Here is a 17,806-nt window from a genome sequence, read left to right on the forward strand (position 1 = left end):
AACAGATATACATGTGTTTGCTATACCATATATCAAGAAAAGATAAAACCTCTCCTAGGGGGTGTGATCTATGCCAGAACACACTCTGTAGAGGAGTGAACGCACTCCCCTCTTCATGCTACACAGAGTTGTTACAGACCTCCTAGGATGAGACATTCTTTCAATCTACAATTGATTATACACTTCTAAGCATATATGAGTAAATGTTTCTAAGCATAAATGACAATCAACAATACAAAACCTAACATTCCCCCCTTTATTGACCTTTATGCTAGAAAAGTTTCCAGTTATGAATACCTCATGTCTGACAGTTTCAATGCCAACATTGTTATACTCAGCATACGTCAAATCACCCTAAATCACTGTAAAAGTACAGAGTTTAACAAAGGTATTAGCGGATATCCCATTCCCCATTGATCTCATCTCATGGCAAACTGCATCCTACAAACAAACAAAGAAATTGTTAATTTAATAGTGAAAATAAGAAGATAACATTTTCAAAAACATCCCATCTTGGTGATGCTTCCTCCGGGTGTGCAATCACATGTCTCTCTGCAGAGTGGTTTGAGTTCTGCAGGGTGTCATAAATGTCTCTTCCAGTTGTTTCCATCACTGTCCATAGGACCAGAGTCCAAATGTATGTAGAATAGACATTCAAACATACCAGTTAGTTTTGTTGTTTGTCAACATGGGTCTCAGCTATTTCCAAAGCTGCAGACCTCATAGGAAACTGCTGTTATCACCACCATAGCTTCTGGTTCCTGTGCTTTTCACAGAATCATGATGTCATCCTTAGACTCCTTCCAACGCTGCTGAAGGTTTAAGGCAGAGCACGTCGTACACCTTAGTTGTCTTCCTCAGCGTCAACATTGAATCTTTCATTGTATTTAAAATCTTGCTGTGGGAAGTCTCCTCTTGATCTCCTGGAAGCTCAGTAGCACAGCTCTCTGTGTGATGTCTGCTGTGCTGAAGATGATCTCTGATCCTCCTGAAGTCTCTCTCCTGGCCTCAGCTCCCATCTTGTGGACGATCCTCTCAGGCACTCCTTTTCGTCATGGATAGTCCTGATTTTGGGCCTGCTGGATCTGTCTCAAAACATTCAGGGCGTCAGTCATGTTTGATGAATGTGCGTCTTCTTTATGTAAATGCAGCATGTGTTGTTGAAGAGGACACAAAGTCCCCTTTCTCTGCTAATATCATAGAGTAGTTCTTCCCTGAGAGTTGGTCCAGGAACATATATAGTGTGGGGTATGTTGCCGTGCTGGGTAGATGGGAACAGACATAATAGTCTGTATTTGCCGATTCTGCTTTTGTTCTGTCGTGGATATAACGGTACCAGGCATTATTCATCCATGGAGGGATGTGGTCTTGCATCATGTCTCTTAGGTGAGAGTTGTCATGTGTCCATCCTCTCTGCCTTCCTCCTGGTTCAGCTGATTCCGGCACCAGCTGGGGTCCTGTAAAGGTGAGCGTCGTAGTCAAGGTAACCAAGAGGGTCCACCTTCCCATGGTTGCACACAGGTGCGTCACGCCTCGCACTTGGTTGCCCTAGAGTTGATCAGAGGCTGGAGGTTGAAGTGCGAGCTTACCCTACGGGGGCTCAATCAGCACTCCCCCCTCACCACTGAAACAACCAAGTGTGAGATTTCTCTATTGTGCTGTCTTGGGGGTGCCGGGGTTTCCTGGGACCTCGACCTCTTTGCAGTGGCTCTGATAAATCCAGGAGGGTCTCTCGCTATTTTGCAGGCAGTTGAAATGGTCCTTGCTGTGGCTCCAAGGTCTGATCTCATGATGGGCCCCAACCAGCTTGACCTTTGACCTCAACCACTGCCTGGGCTGTCCGCTATGCCTGGAATGTTTCTCGCGTCTCACTGCTGCACCTGTATTTCAGAAAAACTTCTATTTGGAGAGCACGTCAACAATCATCAAACCACATTCTTTAGTTCAGTGAACTTCACTTATAGGCCATCAAAGCCTCATCTGAACATGTAAATAAACGGTTAATCACACAACTCACTGCAACAATAATAGTAAACATTGTTTAGTGTTAATTCTGGACCCCACCACTTGACGCATGGACACTCTCATGCGTCAACTCATCAAACTCAGATTCCTGTCTGAAAGAAAAAGGGTAGCCAGATCATGTCCCAGGCAACAGCAGGGCATCTCCTCCCCTGGAGCAGCACCACCCTGGACCTATAATCCTGCAATAAAAATGTTAGTGTGTTTTGCATATTAAAAGTCACAAGGGGAAATCAAATAAGGAACAATACACAAAAAGACATGAATACTAAGACTGCTGGGCCAACATGGCCCAGGATCATGACATCACCCCCCCCCCCCCCCCCCAAGGGCCGGCTCCCGACAGCCCAAACCCGAGAACCAAAACACAAGACAAACAGAACAACCCACCCAGGGCGGGAGGCGGGGGACCCGGACGGAGGGAACAAAACCAAACAAAGACGAGGAGCATGAACCAAAACTGAGCCCACAAAGACACAAAAACAGTTCAAAACAGGGAGGCAAATGTCCAAAGAGGTCAGAAGGTCAACCTGGGGGGCGACAGCACAAAAGTTCACAATTCAGCTGTTCCGGGGCCGGAAAAAGTGGCAGTGGCCGGCAGAACAGATCCGGAGGCCGGCCGCGTGGAAGACGGCGGCGGCTACAGAGCGGGTCCGGAGGCCGGCCGCGTGGAAGACGGCGGCGGCTACAGAGCGGGTCCGGAGGCCGGCCGCGTGGAAGACGGCGGCAGCTACAGAGCGGGTCCGGAGGCCGGCCGCGTGGAAGACGGCAGCGGCTACAGAGCGGGTCCGGAGGCCGGCCGCGTGGAAGGCAACGGCGGCAATGACGTAGAGACAGGTCAGGGGGCCGACCGTGCGGAAGGCAACGGCGGCGACTCAGGCGAAGGCGGTCTTGGGGCCGACCACGACGGCGATGATGTCTGGCTAGAGGCCCAGAAACTGGCCGACGATGCCGAGGTACCGGATGTACTTTGGACGGGGGTGTAACAACCAGGCGTGGAGGATGAAGGCTCGGAGGCCGGACCAGGCGTGGCAGAAGCAGAGGCTGCGGCTGGACCAGACGACGCAGAAGTAGATGGTGGCTGGACGGGCTCCCCGGGCCCTCCAGCTGACGTGGCTCGAGGCTGAACGGGCCCCTCGGACCCTCCAGCGGAGACAGGAGGCTGAATGGGCCCCTCGGACCCTCCAGCGGAGACAGGAGGCTGAACGGGCCCCTCGGACCCTCCAGCCGACGTGGCGTGAGGCTGAACGGGCCCCTCGGACCCTCCAGCCGACGTGGCGTGAGGCTGAACGGGCCACTCGGACCCTCCAGCGGAGACAGGAGGCTGAACGGGCCCCTCGGACCCTCCAGCCGACGTGGCGTGAGGCTGAACGGGCCACTCGGACCCTCCAGCGGAGACAGGAGGCTGAACGGGCCCCTCGGACCCTCCAGCTGACGTGGCGTGAGGCTGAACGGGCCCCTCGGACCCTCCAGCGGAGACAGGTGGCTGAACGGGCCTCTCGGACCCTCCAGCTGACGTGGCGTGAGGCTGGACGGGACCCTCGGACCCTCCAGCTGATGTGGCGTGAAGTGGTGTGCCTGCTGCAGGGTGCTGGAGTGGCACACCCAGGCATTCAGCTACAGATGCAGGATGAGCAGTTATGGAGACCCCTGGCAAAACAGAGAGCTGAGCAGGGGGCTGAGCCGTTACCCTGGCAGAAGAAAGATGCCGCTGACTCTCTGGGGAATTTAATGTAACATCACACGGTTCATTTCCCACCAGATCACCCCTGAAAACATTATTCATTTGGTCACCGTCTGGTTCAGAACCCAGAACAGACATGTCCATGGCAGTCTGGGAGAAAGTGGTGTCGCAGCCAAGTACTAGGTGTGTGTTCCTTTCAGAGGTCTGCCTGTCATTGTCCAAATTCATATTCTCGTTTTCCTTCACAAACATAAAGTCAGAGTCTTTATTCTCAGTATTTGGTTCTTTTAACTCAGAAGCAGAAAAACACAAACTCAGATTGGCTGCCTCACCCTCACCAGAATTACATTGATTAATCTTGAACACACAGGCAGCATCTACCCCATAATATTGCCCAGAGTCAGTAACAGTCTCTGCACCATCTCTAGCGGAAATCTCGCCATTCCTAGCAAGCAAGTTAACTGTTATGGACAAACCCTGTTCGAAAAGTGGACCCCCAAGGCTCTCAGCACAGTTTATTTCCTCTGTCACAGGAAGACAACGTGACGTTTCTTCAGTGTCCACCTGTGACAGGGTTTCAGTCACCAAAGGGGCTAGTTCGACCACATGAGCTGCATTTATAACTGAACCGTTCCTAGAAACATGATTAATCAGTTCACGGCTAGGTTCCTGGACATCCATTAAGTCGGCACAACTGGTCAAACAAGACACATACACGCTCATTTTGCAGTCATGTGGTGGACTTGTAACCTCATCGGTGTCTGTGCTTACACACACAGTAGTTACACTTCCTTCTGATGGGACGGCTGGCACTAGGTTAACGGCAAGAGTCTGAATAAACTCTTCTGTGATTGGTTTGACAGAGCCATTAGCTTTAGCAGTGACCACATTAGTCACAAACAAATCAAAAGTGATGCTGTCAGAGGGGATTGAAGCCTCATTATGCTCTGACTGACAGGAATCATGCGGCTCGGCCTGGTATTTCGCAGTCTCAGGCCTGCATTCCCCAGCTAGCCCCCCCACCAGAAGCTGACTTAGACAGAGACTCTGAGTCATCTATGAATGGAGGTGCCGCTAACACAGTGTCTAATAGAGCTGTGGCTGCCAGTGGTGGTGCAGACTGTGAGCTTACTATATCAGTAGTACTCCCAACCAACACCCCATCCTGAAATGATTTAGAAGAATCAAAAGAACATGGTTCCAAATTTACGCAAACTGACGGTAAAACATGACCATTAGAGACAGTATCGGAGGCCCAGATCTCAGCTTCAGCATTCCCTGCACCCTGAGGGGTGCTGGAGCTACATGGTTCAGACATGTGTGCCCCATCTTCTTCCGGGGGGCACAATTCACTCTTAGAGTTCAGAGCATAGACCACATTGCCATTACTGTTCTCTTGACCTGGAACACAAAACTCAGGTGAATTGTGCTTGTTGAGTACAGGAGTGAGAGCATCACTCAGAGGTCGCTTTGAATTGTTCTCCTCTGGTTTACACAATTCATAACAAGTAGATGAGTCACAAGATGGATGAGCTAAGGAACAGTCAAGTTGATCACCGGGTACAGACAGGGTGTCATTATTAAAGTCACACCGCTCATGACCAGAGGTTATATCACCACCCTTCACACCAAACATGAGTTCGTGATCAATACTTTCATCGTTTAGCAAGAGAATGGGTGGTGTTGAGGAGCACTGGGTCGCTATCGCTCCTCCAGCACATGTAGAAATTGTCTTTATCTCTGGAGCGTCTGCGAACCCTTCATGACAGTCACATTCCAGCAACTCAGGAAGACTTTGAGGCGAAAGATTGTCACTAACCTCTATTATTAACGGAGTCCGAGAGGAAACGAGAGTTCCACCAACCTCCAGCTGCTGCATGGTGCTGCGGCGACGTGGATGTCGCCTCTTCCTTGAGGAAACCACTGAGGCTGAAGCATTGGCTGTTGGGGAAGTGAGGGGTGGCAGACCCTGGCAGCTCCGAGGGCCCCCGAGAGCCAGGCGTGTTCCCCGAAAGATGTGCTGACAATCGGGGGTGAGCCACGGCATTCCCCGGAGCTCCTCCTCTACGTGGGTGCAAGCTGCTTGCTGCCGCTCACAGAGGCCGGCCTCCATGATTTCCGTAGTAGCTCTTTCTGAACAACTAAACACAGTTCTGTCGGCTTTGGAGCACAATTCCGCTATAGTTTCCGGCCCCGGCAAATCAATGCTCATCTCCCTCTTCTCCATAGAAGGATCGTGAGGCACAAAAACACAGTCACTCACCGGAGTTAGCGCGGTGCAACAGCGGCGCCGGCGCCGCTTCTTTCTGGTAGCTGGTGCCATGGACGCTGATGCCACCAAAGCAGAGGGTGACGTAGCGGCAATCTCATCCTCTGCCCATATCCTCGCTAAAGGCGAGGCAGGGGAAGTGAAGTCCGAGCGGGGTGGAGAGGGCGAGCGGCTGGTAGGCGATGCAACAGGTGTGAGTTCCTCCTCCAGAATGAGCCAGGGCTTCCACCGGAGCTCGTCCTCCCGATAAGCCCGTAACACCTGCTGCCGCTCTTCCTCACCAAAGTCTATGGCCTCCGTCATCTCTGTGCGCTGCGCCGTGTGGCCAGACCGCGGTGAAGACCCGGAAGCCGATGAGGCGCGAGCGGATGGTGTGACGGTGGTGAGCCTCACCGTTCCGACCCTAACTGCGTCTGGCTCGCGAAGCAGCGGGGAAACAGGACAACAGCAGGGCTCTGGCGGCGCAGCCCGCACACTGGGCAGCTGCGGCTGCGGACGGAGTTGGAGAGCGGTGACGAGAAAGTCAACGATCAGCGGGTGTAGTGCCTCCCATAACCAGGGAAATACAGACGCGCATACTCCCACTTGGCGGGCTAACTCCTCCCGTTCCTCCACTCCGGAACACTGCAGCCATTTGCTACATAGCGACTCCACCGTCTGGATGATCCCACTCTCTTGTGTCGCTGGGTCCGGCATGGTCGTGTCGTACTGTCACGGTCGCAGTGGCAGACCGTGTGGAGAGTGTGTTGAGGACCCAGGTGCGAACACAAGTGAGGATACGGGAGTGCACTTAAACAAAAGCGAGCCTTTTATTGTGGCTGATGATCACGAAAGAAACAAACAAGAATGAGGGCAGCACAAGAGCAGGAACTAAACAAACCTAAACTGGGAACAATCTATGCTATGGCTGGGGATACAAAAGACTGGGCATGGAAACACGGAGGGTGGGAACACAGACGACGCGACACAGACTACATGAAACACAGAGACTAAATACACAAGAGGGATGATCAGGGGAAGTGGCCACCCATGGGAGCACAGCTGACACAGATAAACATAACAAGACATGGCAGGAGTAAACAACACTGACGGGAGACTGTCAAAGTAAAACAGGAAGTACACAGAGGTGCAGACCGGAGGAGAGAGAGCGCACGGGCATAGTGGGCTGGGGAAACATGGAATGAAACACAAGGAGGGGACACGAGGGCTCTCAGATACATAGAGGGGCACACAGGGGATAAAAGTCACAAGGGGAAATCAAATAAGGAACAATACACAAAAAGACATGAATACTAAGACTGCTGGGCCAACATGGCCCAGGATCATGAACCCGCAGGTTCCCCTCAGGATCCTTTTCCTCCACAATTTTTAAAATAATTTTTCCTAGTATAGAGCAGTATGTCCTTGACATTATTAACAGCAGTCTGACTTCTGGTGTGGTTCCTGCAAATTTCAAAACCTGGCCTTGATCACACAGTTTTAGCTAATTATAGGCTTGTTTCCAAGCTGCCTTTACTTTCCAAGGTTTTAGAGAAATTGTTTTTAGTCAACTGAAAGATTTTCTAGATGATAATGGCATCTTTGAGGTTTTTCAGTCAGGTTTTAAAACCCTTCATAGCACAGAATCTGCATTATTAAGGGTTTGTGGGGTGGCTGTAGCTCAGGCGGTAGAGCAGGTCATCTACTGATTGGAAGGTTGGTGATTCAATTCCTGGCTTCTTCTAGTCTGCATGCCAAATATCCTTGGGCAAGATACTAACCCCAAATTGCAGCATCCCACAGGGCTCAATTTTAGGGCCACTGCTCTATTTACTGTATTTATTGCCTCTGGGTTCCATCTTTAGAAGGCATGGGATCTCATTTCATTGTTATGCCAAATTTATTTGCCACTCAAGCAACCTCTCATGACATTCCTAGATGACATTAAAACTTGGTTGGCTCTGAACATTTTTAAATTTTAATGACAAGAAAACAGAAGTGATGGTGTTTGGACCCAGTGGTCCCTGTGAGTCGTCCTCTGTGATTTGGGACGCCTGGAAGTCTATTTTAAACCTGTTGTTTGGTTTTACCACCATTCACCAGTGTGTGAATGGGTGGATGACTGGATGTGTAAAGCGCTTTGGGGTCCTTAGGGACTAGTAAAGTGCTATACAAATACAGGCCATTTACCATTTGCCATTTAAGTTGGACAGTTATTTTAAATTGGACGACCAAATTTGCTTTGCTTAGGCTGCTTCCCCCGCGACCCAGCCTCGGATAAAGCGGATGAAGATGGATGGATGGATGGACAACCAAATTAGAGCAGTGGTGAAGTCTAGTTTTTATTATTTAAGGCAACTGGCAGCAGTAAAATCTTTTCTTTCTAGGAAGCACTTTGAAACAGTGATCCATGCTTTTATTTCTTCCCACCTGGACGACTGTAACTCACTCTATGTGGGGGTCAGTCAGTTGTTGCTCTCGGGTCTGCAGCAGGTTCAAAATGCGGCTGCACGACTCCTAACAGGAACTTGTAAAAGAGAGCATATAAGCCCTGTCTTAGCCTCACTGCACTGGCTGCCTGTGTCTTTTAGAGTTCATTTTAAAATTCTCATGTTTGTTTTTAAATGCTTTTACAATCTTGCCCCGCCTTACCTCTCTGAGCTTCTTCATCCCCACATACCCTGTCGGTCTCTCAGGTCAGCTGACCAGCTGCTCCTGGAGGTACCGAGATCCAGGAGGAAGCTCAGAGGGGACAGGGCCTTCTCTATCGTGGTTTCAAAATTATGGAATAATTTGCCCTGCACGTTAGAGAAGCCTCTTAACTGTCCACTTTTAAATCACGTCTTAAAACCACTTTTATTCTTTGGCTTTTAAACTCAGTGAGACTTAGTTTCTCTAATGAATTATTTTACTTTGTATTTTATTTGGCTTTTATTTATATCTTATGTCATTTTGTTATTTAGTTCCAATGTACAGAACTTTGTGTCAGCTGTGATTGTTTCAAAGTGTTTTTTAAGTAAATATGATGATGATGATGTGAACATGTGTCCACAGAGGGGAAGGAGTCAAACATCATGACTGTGAGAATCATTCATGACAAACCTTCAGATAAACTCACTGAACACTTACTTTTCTTCAGTGTCGAGGGTTCTCCTCTCAGACAAGCCTGTGATGATTTTCCACCAGGTCTCTGCAGAGGACAAACACAGCAGTGACATCATCAACATGAGAGTGATGAAGAACAGCTGAGGTCAGATCCATAATCTCAGGTGGAAACACACACTTCGGCTGTGTCCCAATTCAGGGTCTGCAGCCTTAAAGGCCACATTTTAAGGCCGATTACATCAGAAACGCGACGAAGGCTGTCCCAATTCAAAGGCTGCTCGAAATGCGTCCTTCATTGCCCTGAATTTTAAGGATGGGTCTGTGTATCCTTCGTTGCCCACCATAGCCCAGACTTCATAGCGCGGCGGTGGGTGTGGATAATTTTGCCGGAAAAAAAACGTGCATGGCTGAAGCAGGGCGGCCGAAGAGTAAACTTTCAAAAGTAAGTACTGAATATTATGTCACTTATTTATGTGCAAATGTTTAATAATGAAGAACATTAAAACATTGCTGTTGGCCACATGTCGGCAAAGTTATGTGACATTAGTGATGTTTGTGGGGCAACCGTAGCTCAGGGGGTTGGGAAGCGTATCTGTAACCGGAAGGTCGCCGGTTCGATCCCCGGGCTCTCTGTCCTGGTCGTTGTGTCCTTGGGCAAGACACTTTACCCTACCGCCTACTGGTGCTGGCCAGAGGGGCCGATGGCGCGATATGGCAGCCTCGCTTCTGTCAGTCTGCCCCAGGGCAGCTGTGGCTACAACCGTAGCTGCCTCCACCAGTGTGTGAATGCGAGAGTGAATGAATAGTGGCTTTGGGTGCCTTGAAAAGCGCTATATAAATCCAATCCATTATTATTATTTGTACTAACTTGGTTTTAAAGCCTTTACTTTAAAATATACGCCGTTCAATAGTCGACCTTAATCTTACAGAGAATGTGATGATTTTGTGGATAATTAAAGTCATATATCCACAAACACATCAAGCTGAAAGTGTGGAGCCTGTGGAGACGGCTTATGGTTGAGAAATGAACATTCAATGCACGGGCGACAGATCTGGTTGACATTCCTGCTGTCAGCATGCCAATTGCACGCTCCCTCATTGCTTGTGGCATCTGTGGCATTTTGCTGTGAGACAAAACTGCACATTCCAGGGTGGCCTTTTGTTGTGGGCAGTCTGAGGTACACCTGTGCACTACTCATGATGTCAGATCAGCATCCTGATGTGGCACACCTGTGAGGTGGGATGGATTATCTCAATATAGCAGATGTGCCCACTTCCACACATTTGGACTGATTTGTGACCACTGTTTGGGAGGGATGGTTATATTGTGTATCTGGAATGAATTTTAGGTCTCTACGTCCATCCCATGGGGAATGGGAGCAGTAACAAAGGTGCTGCGTTTATATTTTTGTTGAGTGTATATTATAATAATCTGACAATAACTATAATATTGGCCAAATTATATTTACATTACCAAAGTGAAATGACTTTAGTCTCATGAACAACATTAACTAATTGTTATTTACTAGCTTAAACTGACTGTTCAGTACAGAAATGAAGCCCAACTATCATGTTTTACAGTCCCGTGGTCTCAGCCACAGATATTCAACTGATCAAAGTGATGTCATTAAAAAAATGAATGAACAAAAAATATTTTTTCTCCTTCATTTCTTTCAAACAATGCTGTATGAAACGTTTCTCGTGGTTAGTATCATGGTTGCTAGGCAACCTGAGCAGCATGATGAAGGCCAGACCGTCCCATTTCACAAGCCTCTCACTTCCGGCTTTAGCGGTCTTTGAGTACGTGGCCCTTGTGACCCGTTAGGGCTGCGTACTCTAAGGCTGCAGACCCTGAATTGGGACACAGCCGTCCTCCTTCATCTTACCCAGCATCCTTCACTCACTCACTCTGATCCGTTTTCTGTGTACCTCTCCACTTCCTGTGTTTCCTTCACAATAAATGCAGCAAGTGTGTGAAGGATCAGACGGGTCAGTGGAAGCTCGAGTCTGGTCCTGTTTATAAAGGTCGTGTACAGATGGATCAGCTGACTGAAGGAGACTTCACCCTGACTCTGATGAAGCCTCGCTGTGATGATGGAGGTGTTTACTTGTTTGTCATCTACGGCCAGGATGGAAAACCCATTAAAGTGACAGTAGTGGCGCTGTGGGTCAAAGGTCAGTATGACAGACTGTGAGGTAGACTGAGCTGAGACAAACAGAAAATGAAGTGTCACTGCAGTCACACACAGTCACCGTCATAACACTGCTCATCCACATTAACCTGCACGCACCTGTGATATTATTACTATTATTAATATTATGCCGAACTTCTCACAGACTCTGATCAGTCACTGACATTCACAGAAACACTTTAGAATCTGTTTGGTTGCTGCATTTATTGTGAAGGAAACACAGGAAGTGGAGAGGTACACAGAAAACGGATCAGAGTGAGTGAGTGAAGGATGCTGGGTAAGATGAAGGAGGACGGCTGTGTCCCAATTCAGGGTCTGCAGCCTTAGAGTACGCAGCCCTAACGGGTCACAAGGGCCACGTACTCAAAGACCGCTAAAGCCGGAAGTGAGAGGCTTGTGAAATGGGACGGTCTGGCCTTCATCATGCTGCTCAGGTTGCCTAGCAACCATGATACTAACCACGAGAAACGTTTCATACAGCATTGTTTGAAAGAAATGAAGGAGAAAAAATATTTTTTGTTCATTCATTTTTTTAATGACATCACTTTGATCAGTTGAATATCTGTGGCTGAGACCACGGGACTGTAAAACATGATAGTTGGGCTTCATTTCTGTACTGAACAGTCAGTTTAAGCTAGTAAATAACAATTAGTTAATGTTGTTCATGAGACTAAAGTCATTTCACTTTGGTAATGTAAATATAATTTGGCCAATATTATAGTTATTGTCAGATTATTATAATATACACTCAACAAAAATATAAACGCAGCACCTTTGTTACTGCTCCCATTCCCCATGGGATGGACGTAGAGACCTAAAATTCATTCCAGATACACAATATAACCATCCCTCCCAAACAGTGGTCACAAATCAGTCCAAATGTGTGGAAGTGGGCACATCTGCTATATTGAGATAATCCATCCCACCTCACAGGTGTGCCACATCAGGATGCTGATCTGACATCATGAGTAGTGCACAGGTGTACCTCAGACTGCCCACAACAAAAGGCCACCCTGGAATGTGCAGTTTTGTCTCACAGCAAAATGCCACAGATGCCACAAGCAATGAGGGAGCGTGCAATTGGCATGCTGACAGCAGGAATGTCAACCAGATCTGTCGCCCGTGCATTGAATGTTCATTTCTCAACCATAAGCCGTCTCCACAGGCTCCACACTTTCAGCTTGATGTGTTTGTGGATATATGACTTTAATTATCCACAAAATCATCACATTCTCTGTAAGATTAAGGTCGACTATTGAACGGCGTATATTTTAAAGTAAAGGCTTTAAAACCAAGTTAGTACAAATAATAATAATGGATTGGATTTATATAGCGCTTTTCAAGGCACCCAAAGCCACTATTCATTCACTCTCGCATTCACACACTGGTGGAGGCAGCTACGGTTGTAGCCACAGCTGCCCTGGGGCAGACTGACAGAAGCGAGGCTGCCATATCGCGCCATCGGCCCCTCTGGCCAGCACCAGTAGGCGGTAGGGTAAAGTGTCTTGCCCAAGGACACAACGACCAGGACAGAGAGCCCGGGGATCGAACCGGCGACCTTCCGGTTACAGATACGCTTCCCAACCCCCTGAGCTACGGTTGCCCCACAAACATCACTAATGTCACATAACTTTGCCGACATGTGGCCAACAGCAATGTTTTAATGTTCTTCATTATTAAACATTTGCACATAAATAAGTGACATAATATTCAGTACTTACTTTTGAAAGTTTACTCTTCGGCCGCCCTGCTTCAGCCATGCACGTTTTTTTTCCGGCAAAATTATCCACACCCACCGCCGCGCTATGAAGTCTGGGCTATGGTGGGCAACGAAGGATACACAGACCCATCCTTAAAATTCAGGGCAATGAAGGACGCATTTCGAGCAGCCTTTGAATTGGGACAGCCTTCGTCGCGTTTCTGATGTAATCGGCCTTAAAATGTGGCCTTTAAGGCTGCAGACCCTGAATTGGGACACAGCCGAAGTGTGTGTTTCCACCTGAGATTATGGATCTGACCTCAGCTGTTCTTCATCACTCTCATGTTGATGATGTCACTGCTGTGTTTGTCCTCTGCAGAGACCTGGTGGAAAATCATCACAGGCTTGTCTGAGAGGAGAACCCTCGACACTGAAGAAAAGTAAGTGTTCAGTGAGTTTATCTGAAGGTTTGTCATGAATGATTCTCACAGTCATGATGTTTGACTCCTTCCCCTCTGTGGACACATGTTCACATCATCATCATCATATTTACTTAAAAAACACTTTGAAACAATCACAGCTGACACAAAGTTCTGTACATTGGAACTAAATAACAAAATGACATAAGATATAAATAAAAGCCAAATAAAATACAAAGTAAAATAATTCATTAGAGAAACTAAGTCTCACTGAGTTTAAAAGCCAAAGAATAAAAGTGGTTTTAAGACGTGATTTAAAAGTGGACAGTTAAGAGGCTTCTCTAACGTGCAGGGCAAATTATTCCATAATTTTGAAACCACGATAGAGAAGGCCCTGTCCCCTCTGAGCTTCCTCCTGGATCTCGGTACCTCCAGGAGCAGCTGGTCAGCTGACCTGAGAGACCGACAGGGTATGTGGGGATGAAGAAGCTCAGAGAGGTAAGGCGGGGCAAGATTGTAAAAGCATTTAAAAACAAACATGAGAATTTTAAAATGAACTCTAAAAGACACAGGCAGCCAGTGCAGTGAGGCTAAGACAGGGCTTATATGCTCTCTTTTACAAGTTCCTGTTAGGAGTCGTGCAGCCGCATTTTGAACCTGCTGCAGACCCGAGAGCAACAACTGACTGACCCCCACATAGAGTGAGTTACAGTCGTCCAGGCGGGAAGAAATAAAAGCATGGATCACTGTTTCAAAGTGCTTCCTAGAAAGAAAAGATTTTACTGCTGCCAGTTGCCTTAAATAATAAAAACTAGACTTCACCACTGCTCTAATTTGGTTGTCCATCCATCCATCCATCTTCATCCGCTTTATCCGAGGCTGGGTCGCGGGGGAAGCAGCCTAAGCAAAGCAAATTTGGTCGTCCAATTTAAAATAACTGTCCAACTTAAATGGCAAATGGTAAATGGCCTGTATTTGTATAGCACTTTACTAGTCCCTAAGGACCCCAAAGCGCTTTACACATCCAGTCATCCACCCATTCACACACTGGTGAATGGTGGTAAAACCAAACAACAGGTTTAAAATAGACTTCCAGGCGTCCCAAATCACAGAGGACGACTCACAGGGACCACTGGGTCCAAACACCATCACTTCTGTTTTCTTGTCATTAAAATTTAAAAATGTTCAGAGCCAACCAAGTTTTAATGTCATCTAGGAATGTCATGAGAGGTTTTACGGAGATGCCATCCATCTGCTTGAGTGGCAAATAAATTTGGCATAACAATGAAATGAGATCCCATGCCTTCTAAAGATGGAACCCAGAGGCAATAAATACAGTAAATAGAGCAGTGGCCCTAAAATTGAGCCCTGTGGGATGCTGCAATTTGGGGTTAGTATCTTGCCCAAGGATATTTGGCATGCAGACTAGAAGAAGCCAGGAATTGAATCACCAACCTTCCAATCAGTAGATGACCTGCTCTACCGCCTGAGCTACAGCCACCCCACAAACCCTTAATAATGCAGATTCTGTGCTATGAAGGGTTTTAAAACCTGACTGAAAAACCTCAAAGATGCCATTATCATCTAGAAAATCTTTCAGTTGACTAAAAACAATTTCTCTAAAACCTTGGAAAGTAAAGGCAGCTTGGAAACAAGCCTATAATTAGCTAAAACTGTGTGATCAAGGCCAGGTTTTGAAATTTGCAGGAACCACACCAGAAGTCAGACTGCTGTTAATAATGTCAAGGACATACTGCTCTATACTAGGAAAAATTATTTTAAAAATTGTGGAGGAAAAGGATCCTGAGGGGAACCTGCGGGTTCATGATCCTGGGCCATGTTGGCCCAGCAGTCTTAGTATTCATGTCTTTTTGTGTATTGTTCCTTATTTGATTTCCCCTTGTGACTTTTATCCCCTGTGTGCCCCTCTATGTATCTGAGAGCCCTCGTGTCCCCTCCTTGTGTTTCATTCCATGTTTCCCCAGCCCACTATGCCCGTGCGCTCTCTCTCCTCCGGTCTGCACCTCTGTGTACTTCCTGTTTTACTTTGACAGTCTCCCGTCAGTGTTGTTTACTCCTGCCATGTCTTGTTATGTTTATCTGTGTCAGCTGTGCTCCCATGGGTGGCCACTTCCCCTGATCATCCCTCTTGTGTATTTAGTCTCTGTGTTTCATGTAGTCTGTGTCGCGTCGTCTGTGTTCCCACCCTCCGTGTTTCCATGCCCAGTCTTTTGTATCCCCAGCCATAGCATAGATTGTTCCCAGTTTAGGTTTGTTTAGTTCCTGCTCTTGTGCTGCCCTCATTCTTGTTTGTTTCTTTCGTGATCATCAGCCACAATAAAAGGCTCGCTTTTGTTTAAGTGCACTCCCGTATCCTCACTTGTGTTCGCACCTGGGTCCTCAACACACTCTCCACACGGTCTGCCACTGCGACCGTGACAGTACGACGCGACCATGCCGGACCCAGCGACACAAGAGAGTGGGATCATCCAGACGGTGGAGTCGCTATGTAGCAAATGGCTGCAGTGTTCCGGAGTGGAGGAACGGGAGGAGTTAGCCCGCCAAGTGGGAGTATGCGCGTCTGTATTTCCCTGGTTATGGGAGGCACTACACCCGCTGATCGTTGACTTTCTCGTCACCGCTCTCCAACTCCGTCCGCAGCCGCAGCTGCCCAGTGTGCGGGCTGCGCCGCCAGAGCCCTGCTGTTGTCCTGTTTCCCCGCTGCTTCGCGAGCCAGACGCAGTTAGGGTCGGAACGGTGAGGCTCACCACCGTCACACCATCCGCTCGCGCCTCATCGGCTTCCGGGTCTTCACTGCGGTCTGGCCACACGGCGCAGCGCACAGAGATGACGGAGGCCATAGACTTTGGTGAGGAAGAGCGGCAGCAGGTGTTACGGGCTTATCGGGAGGACGAGCTCCGGTGGAAGCCCTGGCTCATTCTGGAGGAGGAACTCACACCTGTTGCATCGCCTACCAGCCGCTCGCCCTCTCCACCCCGCTCGGACTTCACTTCCCCTGCCTCGCCTTTAGCGAGGATATGGGCAGAGGATGAGATTGCCGCTACGTCACCCTCTGCTTTGGTGGCATCAGCGTCCATGGCACCAGCTACCAGAAAGAAGCGGCGCCGGCGCCGCTGTTGCACCGCGCTAACTCCGGTGAGTGACTGTGTTTTTGTGCCTCACGATCCTTCTATGGAGAAGAGGGAGATGAGCATTGATTTGCCGGGGCCGGAAACTATAGCGGAATTGTGCTCCAAAGCCGACAGAACTGTGTTTAGTTGTTCAGAAAGAGCTACTACGGAAATCATGGAGGCCGGCCTCTGTGAGCGGCAGCAAGCAGCTTGCACCCACGTAGAGGAGGAGCTCCGGGGAATGCCGTGGCTCACCCCCGATTGTCAGCACATCTTTCGGGGAACACGCCTGGCTCTCGGGGGCCCTCGGAGCTGCCAGGGTCTGCCACCCCTCACTTCCCCAACAGCCAATGCTTCAGCCTCAGTGGTTTCCTCAAGGAAGAGGCGACATCCACGTCGCCGCAGCACCATGCAGCAGCTGGAGGTTGGTGGAACTCTCGTTTCCTCTCGGACTCCGTTAATAATAGAGGTTAGTGACAATCTTTCGCCTCAAAGTCTTCCTGAGTTGCTGGAATGTGACTGTCATGAAGGGTTCGCAGACGCTCCAGAGATAAAGACAATTTCTACATGTGCTGGAGGAGCGATAGCGACCCAGTGCTCCTCAACACCACCCATTCTCTTGCTAAACGATGAAAGTATTGATCACGAACTCATGTTTGGTGTGAAGGGTGGTGATATAACCTCTGGTCATGAGCGGTGTGACTTTAATAATGACACCCTGTCTGTACCCGGTGATCAACTTGACTGTTCCTTAGCTCATCCATCTTGTGACTCATCTACTTGTTATGAATTGTGTAAACCAGAGGAGAACAATTCAAAGCGACCTCTGAGTGATGCTCTCACTCCTGTACTCAACAAGCACAATTCACCTGAGTTTTGTGTTCCAGGTCAAGAGAACAGTAATGGCAATGTGGTCTATGCTCTGAACTCTAAGAGTGAATTGTGCCCCCCGGAAGAAGATGGGGCACACATGTCTGAACCATGTAGCTCCAGCACCCCTCAGGGTGCAGGGAATGCTGAAGCTGAGATCTGGGCCTCCGATACTGTCTCTAATGGTCATGTTTTACCGTCAGTTTGCGTAAATTTGGAACCATGTTCTTTTGATTCTTCTAAATCATTTCAGGATGGGGTGTTGGTTGGGAGTACTACTGATATAGTAAGCTCACAGTCTGCACCACCACTGGCAGCCACAGCTCTATTAGACACTGTGTTAGCGGCACCTCCATTCATAGATGACTCAGAGTCTCTGTCTAAGTCAGCTTCTGGTGGGGGGGCTAGCTGGGGAATGCAGGCCTGAGACTGCGAA

At 48.4% G+C, this 17,806-nt stretch overlaps 1 protein-coding gene across 1 annotated transcript; it reads left to right on the forward strand.

Moving 5' to 3' along the window:
• Nucleotides 1-13,262: 13,262 nt before the first annotated feature.
• Nucleotides 13,263-17,806, forward strand: LOC146645977 (uncharacterized). The gene is made up of 2 exons (XM_085391685.1): nt 13,263-13,390; nt 15,731-17,806. The coding sequence occupies exon 2, from the start codon at nt 15,824-15,826 to the stop codon at nt 17,795-17,797; it is 1,974 nt and encodes a 657-aa protein (XP_085247811.1). The 5' UTR covers nt 13,263-13,390; nt 15,731-15,823; the 3' UTR covers nt 17,798-17,806.

The sequence above is a fragment of the Rhamphochromis longiceps genome, linkage group LG19, assembly GCF_057381845.1.
Source record: "Rhamphochromis longiceps isolate RC_006_pf linkage group LG19, R_longiceps_female_GT1.1, whole genome shotgun sequence".
Taxonomy (NCBI): Eukaryota; Metazoa; Chordata; class Actinopteri; order Cichliformes; family Cichlidae; genus Rhamphochromis; species Rhamphochromis longiceps.